This window comes from Salvelinus alpinus, chromosome 38 (assembly GCF_045679555.1).
Source record: "Salvelinus alpinus chromosome 38, SLU_Salpinus.1, whole genome shotgun sequence".
Lineage (NCBI taxonomy): Eukaryota > Metazoa > Chordata > Actinopteri > Salmoniformes > Salmonidae > Salvelinus > Salvelinus alpinus.
Window position 1 is genome coordinate 13385624 of NC_092123.1, and position 10736 is coordinate 13396359.

General features: G+C 42.7%; 1 protein-coding gene across 3 annotated transcripts; it reads right to left on the bottom strand.

Annotated features, from left to right (window-relative positions):
• Positions 1-265: 265 nt before the first annotated feature.
• Positions 266-9568, bottom strand: cars2 (cysteinyl-tRNA synthetase 2, mitochondrial). 3 transcript variants are annotated; one of them, XM_071387250.1, is made up of 15 exons: positions 8929-9568; positions 8792-8842; positions 8576-8693; positions 8398-8469; positions 8144-8249; positions 7949-8029; positions 5378-5507; positions 4831-4964; positions 4507-4574; positions 4276-4342; positions 4041-4179; positions 3584-3707; positions 3216-3314; positions 2345-2563; positions 266-777 (listed from the first exon to the last, which is right to left on the bottom strand). In XM_071387250.1, exons 1-15 carry the CDS (start codon positions 9174-9176, stop codon positions 712-714), a joined length of 1722 nt encoding a protein of 573 aa, XP_071243351.1. In that variant the 5' UTR covers positions 9177-9568; the 3' UTR covers positions 266-711. The 3 variants fall into 3 exon arrangements, with proteins under 3 accessions (XP_071243351.1, XP_071243353.1, XP_071243352.1); XM_071387252.1 differs by lacking the exon at positions 8398-8469 and having other exon boundaries at positions 8929-9490; XM_071387251.1 differs by lacking the exon at positions 8792-8842 and having other exon boundaries at positions 8929-9323.
• Positions 9569-10736: the final 1168 nt, after the last annotated feature.

Sequence of the window (10736 nt, forward strand, 5' to 3'; positions counted from 1 at the left end):
TTGGGCGACAAAACTGCACCTTTTAAAGTGGCCTTTTGTCCCCAGGACAAGGTGCACCTGTGTAATGGCCATGCCGTTTAATCAACTTCTTGATATGTCACACCTGTCTGGTGGATGGATTATCTTGGCAAAGGTGAATTGCTCACTAACAGGGATGTAAACAAATGTGTGCACAACATTTGAGAAAATAACCTTTTTGTGCATATGGAAAATGTCTTTGATTTTCTATTTCAGCTCATGAAACATGGGACCAAGACTTTACATGTTGCATTTATATTTTGTTTTAGTGTGTAATAATTTAAATGGCATTTTGCACAGGAATAATTTGACAATTCTGATTTCAAAAGATTTACATATTTGATAGTCATTCCCCTGAAATACATTTTACTTTGAATCAAGTAGCTTGGTGAAAAATATTTTACATTAACAATATTTTATATACAATTCTGTCAACACTTTTTTGCAGACCTAAGTATAATTTTATGACAATCCCATTTATAACTATGTGATAGTATCATATCCAATGCCTGTGATATAGTCCAACCTGCCCTATGACAAATTCCATTATACCAATCCTTCCAAAGTCTTGAGTAAACCGTCAACATCATAGCAGCTCCAACCATGTCCAACCATGTCTCCCAGTCTTTGTGGTAGTCCTCAATCTTCATACAAAACTCAATCTAAGCACATTCTGTTCGCAATTCTGTTCTATTATTTCTTGTCCTGGCCAGCTGGCCTCTTTTGCGAAATCTCCCACGTGGAGTTGGGGCCTCTGTCCTGAATCCAGAAAAAAAAGAACAACTTGAGTCATAATGAAGGAATGTCACCCAGTTAAACCTCCTCATACTACAAACACTCAAGTCTTTCAAGCAAGTTATAACAGTATGGCATATTTTGCAATATCAGTTCATAGCTATGCAGGATGTATTTTTAGACAATAGATGGCATAAAGTTTCTAAGTGTTCAACTTCTTGGATTAGTTTTACTTTAAAACCTAAGGTTTTACTTTTGAGGAAAAATATTTCAAGTGTTAAATGTGATTTTTTTCTTCATTCAAATATTACTTGCCTAAAGGAAATCTGACAATTAAATGCTAAATGAGAGCTAATCCAGTGCTTCCAAAACTTTCTTTACTCATGTCATTCATATTCCATTCACCCAGCTCAATGTAACATCGATAGGTTTAGGCTACTACATGATACTTGAATTTGCCCTATACCCATCATGAGGTTGCTACAACCTAACCTACATATGTAAGTTTATAACGTATTAACATAGGTGCACAGGAGTTTGAGAGAAAGGTGGCAGTGACACATTCAATACCGCCTTGCACACTCTTGCCTGCATCTAGTCCAAACATTTGTTCCATTTTACAACCAAAACAAGAGTTTCTATTGCAGGTCGGTCCATCCCATTTACTTACATTTAAGAAACGTTTTGCAACAGAATTGGCAGAAGGAATACACCCCTGATCACCCGCACACACAGTTCACTTTCATAGCAGCCACATACAAACAGCATCATCACCTTGCTCAATGTATAATTCCTTCTCGCATCTTACCTTTTCTCTTCACTTGTGGACCTTGGTGCACAACAGCTGTCTGTGACCCAGTGAAAAAACCTCTCCAAGACAAATTTTCATAACATACCCGCTAACCGCTACACACAGCCTACAATTATCACCATATTAGTTAATGTCACAGTCAACATAGCTACTAGAAGTAACGCGTTAGTAAACCCGCTACAATATGCTTGGGTGTTATCCAGATTTTTATACTGTTATTCTGCCATTCTGGGATTTATGCTATTACCAGCTTAGCATACAAGGGGGCGCTAACAATGCAAAAAGTCCATTGGGTGTCTATTACCAAAATGCTAACAAAATTAGCACAAGTAATTTGCACAGTTTCTCTCGTTCATTTTAGCTTGTAAATGTCCACACTTTTGATTGGTAGGATAACGTGTTAGTTAATGTTGCAAGAGCTCTGATATGTTGGAGGACGTCCTCTGGAAGTCGCTATAATTATTGTGTAAGTCTATGGAAGGGGGTGAGAACCATGAGCCTCCTTGGGTTTATTGACTTCAATACAGAACCTGAGGACGGAAACTAGCTGTTCTCTGGCTACACCATGGTGCTACCTGAGAGAGTGCTGTTGAGGCTACTGTAGACCTTCATTTCAAAACAGTGTTTTAATCAGTTATTTGGTGTGAATATATTTAGTATAGATTTATCTAAAAAGGATAACTTTCTTAATGTTTCACTATTTTTAATGAAACTCACTGAGTAGGATCGTCTTCCCCTTCCTCCTTTGAGGAGCCTCCACTGACCTACACACACACTAACCCTTATGTGCACTCCCATAGACGCAAGGTCTTTCCGCAGGGTGTCGCAGGCCTTGAGGAGGGGTAACTTTTCGGAGCGTTGTCTTGGACTGGCATGGGCGGGCTCTCCAGGGGGCGTGTCTTCCACGGACAAAGCGAAGGCCCGCACATCGCTACGGAAACGAGCCAACTGCTCCACCACGTTCTCCAGGGTCCCCGAAGAATCAACAGAATGAGCCTCCTGAAGATGAAGAGAGGTGAGATATGGAACAAGTAAAGCAGTTAGGGTTATGGTCCTGTGTGGCTCAGGTTTGTGGATTCGATTCCCACGGTGGACCAGTACAAAAATGTATGCACTTACGTGTATGCACTTACACTTAAGTCGCCCTAGATAAAAGTGTCTGCTAAATTACTAAAATGTCAAATGTAACATAAAATGGTTATAATTAACCTGATTTTAGGCCAATAATAGGTGCCATTTTAACCACAGAAAAACAGTAACTTGCATCAAAAAGACAACATACTACCCCATACTACCAATACTGCTGGTATTTACATCAAAGAGATGGTGGCAATCGTTTATGGACATTTACCATTAAAACGGTGCAGACACACAATCATATGTTGCACTGGAATAAGGCCAGGATTCAATCCAATCAGTGGTAGATCCGTATAATAGTGCTTATTGATATTTAAAGTCTATTTCTGATTGAGCCGACATATGCTGCCTTTACTGTGAATACGGTCTCCGCGAACATTGCTTTAAAAGGTGCAAAGCCCGATCGGATTGAACCCCGGCCTTAGTGGTGCGCTGAGTATTTGAGGAGATACACTCCTATTGTGCCGTCATAATGTCAGCCAGCTGTGTGTTACTATGAACTTTAATCTCTGACCTTTCTGTCCAGCAGGTCGACCCCCAGGACATCAAAGACTTCCCTGATGTAGGTGAGGAAGGCCCCAAACACAGCTGGGCTCCTTGGTGATCTGTCAGGCTACTCAGACAAGGCACAACAAGTAACAGTGAACCATTCACCATACAGTACAAGCCATCCCCTTATGAAACACAGGAATATCTACATGAGAAATTGTGTCATCTTTGTAACAATTCAATGCAATGTGTGAAGGTATGACTTGTGATTATGTTACATCTTATTCAGGTTAGTTGTGTGTTGACATGCTGAGACGTTGACTTTCTTTGCCTGAAACTGTTCCTCAGAGTGGTACGCTACATTTGTCATGGTTCTCATCTTGGACAGGTTACCTTAGTGACGGGCTGAAGATGGCGGTTCCCATGGTAAACAAGGCTCATGATGGCATTAACGACCCTTGGCGTATCAAAGTCATCTGCCAGCGCTCTGACAACGTTTGCTTTGGTTTCAGCTAACCTTGAAAACACAGACGCCAAAGAATTGGTCGAGGTTAATCTGCTTACCTTCCGAAGGACATGGGATATGGTAGGAAAATGAACTGTTCAACCTGACCTACGACACTTAAACATAGATAAGTGACCCACCTTGTGTAAAATATGCCAGTGAACGTATCACCCTGACAAAGGCGTCATCAGAAACGAAAATGGCAGTAATGTCTCAATGAACTGAGAATGCACGTGACTCTCCTGATGCGACGTTCCTGCACTAGAATGAATGTGTGTGTGTGTATTCAATGCGGTACTACACTGCATATAAAGTATAATAGCAGAAAGGAGATGTAGGCCCTACCTTTCCCATAATGCCCCCTCCTGCACAGCCTGGCACTGCAGCTGGCCCCTCATGTAGGCCTGGGCATCATGGGTGAAGGCAGTAATGGTTGCCAGGGAGCTCTGAGCTTCGTTCAAGCTGGCGTCACTGTAGTCGATTGCTGCGAACAACAAAAAAGATGACCCCAGAGCTCAACATCACTTGAGTAGAATTAAAACCAGTTTACCATCATCAAAACAACCAAAAAGGTTCACACCTGATCTGTATTTGGTCAGAAGGCAGAACATTCGGAACTCATTGGCGGAGTACGATTCTAGGAAATCCTACAAGTGAGAGAGATGAATACACATGAAGTACATATTACCTCAATTAGGAAGAATGAAGGCTTGTTATAAAACAAATGACCTTTTCTATAGTGCAAGCCTGAAACCATGTAATGATGTTTATTGATTTAAAAGTAGTAATGTACTGTAGATCAACACTTTACCTTTATCGATATATAATTATTCAAGGACTTTGACATTTTCTCAGCACTTCCTTTAAGATGTAAATGTCCTGCATAAGAAAACAAAGTAAAAGTAGAAATACAGATATGAATCATCTCCATCGTTACCCATGGAGGACTTGAGTAAAGCATAATCCATGTAAGTGGACATCACAGTCATGTTAATTATCTTTCAATCTAAATAAAACCGACTGAAACATAAAGAGACTCCCTTGGACATGTACAATAAGAAGAAAATCATTTCCGTTTTGCTACGGTGTGCCCTACTGAATACGACCTACGTGTCACAGGACTGTGGAGTCCTACCTGAATGCAGGAAGTAGTTCCCCCACTGGCCACACTGGTGGTAGGCCTCACACTGGGCGATCTCATTCTCATGGTGAGGGAAGGCCAGATCGACGCCCCCAGAGTGAATGTCCAGCTGACTTCCAAACACAGAGCTGGAGAATGGAGAGGTGATAGTAAACCTTCGGAAAACGGATCGAAATGCATTCCCATATACTTTCAGCCCAAAGTGACAGACACCAGGGGGATTATTTAACTCCATACAGTAAACTCCCAACATATAAATTACATGGTGATAATAAAATGCATATTTTATCAGATTAAACACAAGCCATGGTAGGTAGGCAAATATTTCTTGCTGTGACAGAGAATGAGTTGAAAACAAAAGCAAAGACATGATGATGACCTAAAGTAGCCTGGTTCCAGATCTGTTTGTGCCGTCTTGCCAACTCCAGTGGTCATTTTCAATGGCAAGACAGCACAAACAGATCTGGTACTATGTCAGTCCTAAATGATGAATATAGGGTTATTCTTCAATAACCAAGGGTTAGTAAAATGAGGTTGGCACCTGGCAATGGTGGAGCATTCGATGTGCCAGCCGGGTCTTCCCTTGCCCCAGGGAGACTCCCAGGAGGGCTCCTGCGGCTTGGAAGCCTTCCACAGGGCAAAATCTCTGCTGTCCCGTTTCTCTGTGTCCCCTAGGAAACAGTATGTTAAAGCTTAGTTCCTACCCAAAACATGTATCAGTTAGTCAATCATTGACTATGGTTTTGAAAAAGCATAATGCAGTCTTCCAAACACAAAGGAAGTACAATCTAAGCTAGATGCCCTCAATCTCACACAAATTATCAAGGAACCCACCAGGTACAACCCTAAATCCATAAACATGGGCACCCTTATAGATATTATCCTGACCAACTTGCCCTCCAAATACACCTCAGCTGTTTTCGATCACTGCCTGCATCCGTTATGGGTCCGGGGTCAAACGACCAACCCTCATCACTGTCAAATGTTCCCTAAAACACTTCTGCGAACAGGCCTTTCTAATCGACCTGGCCCGGGTATCCTGGAAGGATATTGACCTCATCCCGTCAGTAGAGGATGCCTGGTTGTTCTTTAACAGTAATTTCCTCACCATCTTAAATAAGCATGCCCCTTTCAAAAAATGTAGAACTAAGAACAGATATAGCCCTTGGTTCACTCCAGACCTGACTGCCCTTGACCAGCACAAAAACATCCAGTGGTGTACTGCACTAGCATCGAATAGTCCCCGCGATATGCAACTTTTCAGGGAAGTCAGGAACCAATACACACAGTCAGTCAGGAAAGCAAAGGCTAGCATTTTCAAACAGAAATTTGCATCCTGCAGCTCTAACGCCAAAAAGTTCTGGGACCCTGTAAAGTCCACGGAGAATAAGAGCACCTCCTGCCAGCTGCCCACTGCACTGAGGCTAGGAAACACTGTCACCACCGATAAATCCATGATAATCGAGAATTTCAATAAGCATTTCTCTACGGCTGGCCATGCTTTCCTCCTGGCTACCCCAACCCCGGCCAACAGCTCCGCACCCCCCGCAGCTACTTGCCCAAGCCTCCCCAGCTTCTCCTTCACCAAATCCAGATTGCAGATGTTCTGAAAGAGCTGCAAAACCTGGACCCGTACATATCAGCTGGGCTAGACAATCTGGACCCTCTCTTTCTAAAATTATCCGCCACCATTGTTGCAACCCCTATTACTGGTGTGTTCAACCTCTCTTTCGTATCGTCCGAGATTCCTAAAGATTGGAAAGCTGCCACGGTCATCCCCCTCTTCAAAGGGGGTGACACTATACCCAAACTGTTACAGACCTATATCCATCCTGCCCTGCCTTTCCAAAGTCTTTGAAAAGCCAAGTGAACAAACAGATCACTGACCATTTCAAATCCCACCGTACCTTTTCCGCTGTGCAATCCAGTTTCCGAGCTGGTCACAGGTGCACCTCAGCCACGCTCAAGGTACTAAACGATATCATAACCGCCATCATTAAAAGACAGTACTGTGCAGCCATCTTCATCGACCTGGCCAAGGCTTTCGACTCTGTCAATCACCGTATTCTTATCGGCAGACTCAACAGCCTTAGTTTCTCAAATGACTGCCTCGCCTAGTTCACCAACTACTTCTCAGATAGAGTTCAGTGTGTCAAATCGGAGGGCCTGTTGTCCGGACCTCTGGCAGTCTCTATGGGGGTACCACATGGTTCAATTTTCGGGCCGAACCTTTTTTATGTATATATCAATGATGTCGCTCTTGCTGCGGGTGATTCCTTGATCCACCTCTACGCAGACGACACCATTCTGTATACATCTGGCCCTTCTTTGGACACTGTGTTTACAAACCTCCGAGCTTCAATGCCATACAACACTCCTTCCGTGGCCTCCAACTGCTCTTAAACGCTAGTAAAACTACATGCATGCTCTTCAACCGATCGCTGCCCGCACCCGCCCGCATCACTACTCTGAAAGGTTCTGACTTAAAGCACCGCCTTATCTCAGCTCACTGGTCACCATAACAACATCCACCCGTAGCACGCGCTCCAGCAGGTATATTTCATTGGTCATCCCCAAAGCCAACACCTCGTTGGCTGCCTTTCCTTCCAGTTCTCTGCTGCCAATGACTGGAACGAATTGCAAAAATCGCTGAAGTTGGAGACATATCTCCCTCACTAACGTTAAGCATCAGCTATCTGAGCAGCTTACCGATTGCTGCAGCTGTACACAGCCCATCTGTAAATAGCCCATACAACTACCTATCTCATCCCCGTATTGTTTTTATTTAATTTTTTTCTCTCTTTTGCACACCAGTATTTCTACTTGCATATCATCATCTGCACATCTATCACTCCAGTGTTAATTTGCTAAATTGTAATTTCTTCGCTACTATGGCCTATTTATTGCCTTACCTCCTTACCCTATTTGCACACACTGTATATAGATTTTTCTATTGTTATTAACTGTACTTTTGTTTATCCCATGTGTAACTCTGTGTTGTTGTTTTTTGTCAAACTGCTTTGCTTTATCTTGGCCAGGTCTACCTGGCCTACCTGGTTAAATAAAGGTGAAATACAAAAACATGTCACAATGAAGTGATGTAAACACGTACCAGGCTCACCAACTGCATCTCTAGCACCCATAAGCTTGCCGTAACGGTCCCCGATGGACCCGATATCGAAATACACGTCCCCTGCAGAAGAATGAACACCTGGAATTCAGATCCTGCAACTATTTACAAACTGATCTTGGCTTGAGAAAGTAACAACGAGAATGTATCAACAATGACTTTTACATATAGACATACCTTGTTTTGTGGCATAGGCGTGTTCATTTCTGATGATGCCCTCAATGAAAGCCACGATTTGAGGTATATTCTCAGTGACCCTCAAGTACACAGCAGGAGGAAGAACCTTGAAAAATATAAATAAACATGCATATCTTTGCCAACATATCAAATATATGTGCAGTAATTAATGTATGCAGGGTAAGTACTATATAATACACAGCTAACAAAAGCTCAAATTTCTTCCACCCAGCAAACATTACATACTCACACACCTTCAGGGCTAACATGTCATTTTTAAATTCCTCCTCGTACATTCTGGCGAGGACTGTTGGAGATATGCTATTCTGCAATGTCATCAAAAATATAATCAAAGTACGAAAAATACATCAATATCATCAGCACAACAGCATCTCAATTATAAGGGCTGCATTGGAGGAATAATAAGCCTACCTCCAAAGCTCTTCTAATGATTTTATCATCGATGTCAGTGATGACCATGACATGAATGACATTGATGCCAAAGACCCTGGATAGAACCCTCTGGATAATGTCAAATCTGACATAGGAACTAAGAGAGAGATTAAAGTTCAGCCGTTTCAGTACAGCAAAATCAACTTATGACATTTAATTTTGTATCATTGAAAATATACTTTGAGAGTGGGTTACCATGCATGCCCCAGGTGAGCATGGTCATAGACAGTGGGCCCACAGCTATACCTGCAGTAACAGTACAAATAGTTACTACCGTCAATACCCGGTCAGCAGCAGTAAATTAGCTATATGAAATCCCATGTTTTCCATACCAAGTAGCAATTCCTTCCTTCGCCAATACCAGAGGTTCTTTCTGTTTGGTGAGGCTGTTGTAGGTCTTCAACCCCGTGTCGTATCCTGTTGGTCGAGTCCATTTCTTCCCCACCCCTGTACATGATGCACTGGGTCTGAAGATCAGTTTGCTTGGTGACACTAACGTTAGCTGAGTGTCCTTTGAGAAAGCATACCTGCTTCTTAATTTCAATAGAAGCGGCCTAAATATTGTTATGCAGGGCCACATGGTTACAACTGAGTGCAAAAGAATAGGATGTACCTGGCGACGGAGCCACTCGTCCAGTCTCTTGTGTCAAGTGTGACAGACAAGTAGCTAGCTAGCTTGACAGTTCTCAATATAGCTAAGTAATGTAGATTAGCAGGCAACTCAACTGCCACTTCCAAATGTGTCGTTAAGTCGTCCGTTGTGCCTGATCGCTACCTTGACATGCTTCAATATTTGATTGTAAAGCCCACGTGCATAAACCGAATCTTGAAAGCTGCTGTACTCGGCGTTACAAAGTTGTATTCCGTTCACAACTAGCCTCGTACAATACATCCAGATCTCGCGAGCTCTTCTTCTATGATATAATAGTGGTCCGCAAACCAACGTTAAAGGTGCATGCCGCCACCTACTGTGCTGGAGTGTGTGGTCCTTCACGGTTTATAACGTTTCTAAATCCTCCTACCTAACGCAGTACTTCTGAGAAAATAAAAAAGAGCACTACTAACTTCTAATAGACCCTTCCCCCATCCACAAAATCCTTTCCCAACCTGAATGACCCTACACTTCAATCCAACCCTCTCTTCAACATACTTACAAAAATAACAACATATGCTCCACCGTTTCATCGACCATACACTCCAGACACAAACCATTCACATGCTTGCCAACCACATGTAATGACAAGTTCAATGTACAATTTCTTAAGCGCAATCGAGCAAACACCAACTCTTCCTTCCATTTACATAAGTATTCAGACCCTTTACTCAGTACTTTGTTGAAGCAGAAATTGCTGCCACCACCATGCATCACCATAGGGATGGTGCCTGGTTTCCTCCAGATGTGACGCTTGGCATTCAGGCCAAAGAGTTCCAACTTGGTTTCATCAGACCAGAGAATCTTGTTTCTTTAGGTGCCTATTGGCAAACTCCAAGCGGGCTTTCATGTGCCTTTTACTTAGGAGTGACTTTCGTCTGGCCACTCAACCATTAACACCTGATTAGTGGAGTGCTGCAGAGATTGATTGTCCTTCTGGAATGTTCTCCCATCTCTACAGAGGAACTCTGAAACTCTGTCAGAGTGACCATCGGGTTCATGGTCATCTCTCTGACCAAGGCCCTTCTCCCTCGATTACTGTTTGGCCGGGCAACCAGCTCTAGGAAGAGTATTGGTGGTTCCAAACTTCTTCCATTTAAGAATTACGGAGGCTACTGTGTTCTTGGGGATCTTTAATGCTGCAGAATTTATTTTATACACTTCCCCAGATCTGTGTCTCAACACAATCCTGTCTCGGAGCTCTACAGACAATTCCTTCGACCTTATGGCTTGGTTTTTGCTCTGACATGCACTGTCAACAGTGGGACCTTATATAGGCAGGTGTGTGCCTTTCCAATTTTTTTTAAATACATTTTTTAAATATTTAACCTTTATTTAACTAGGCAAGTCAATTAAGGTCAAATTCTTATTTACAATGACGGCCTACACCGTCCAAACCCAGATGACACTGGGCCAATTGTGCACCGCCCAATCACCGCCGGTTGTGATACAGCCTGGATTCTAACCAGGGTGTCTGTTGTGATGCCT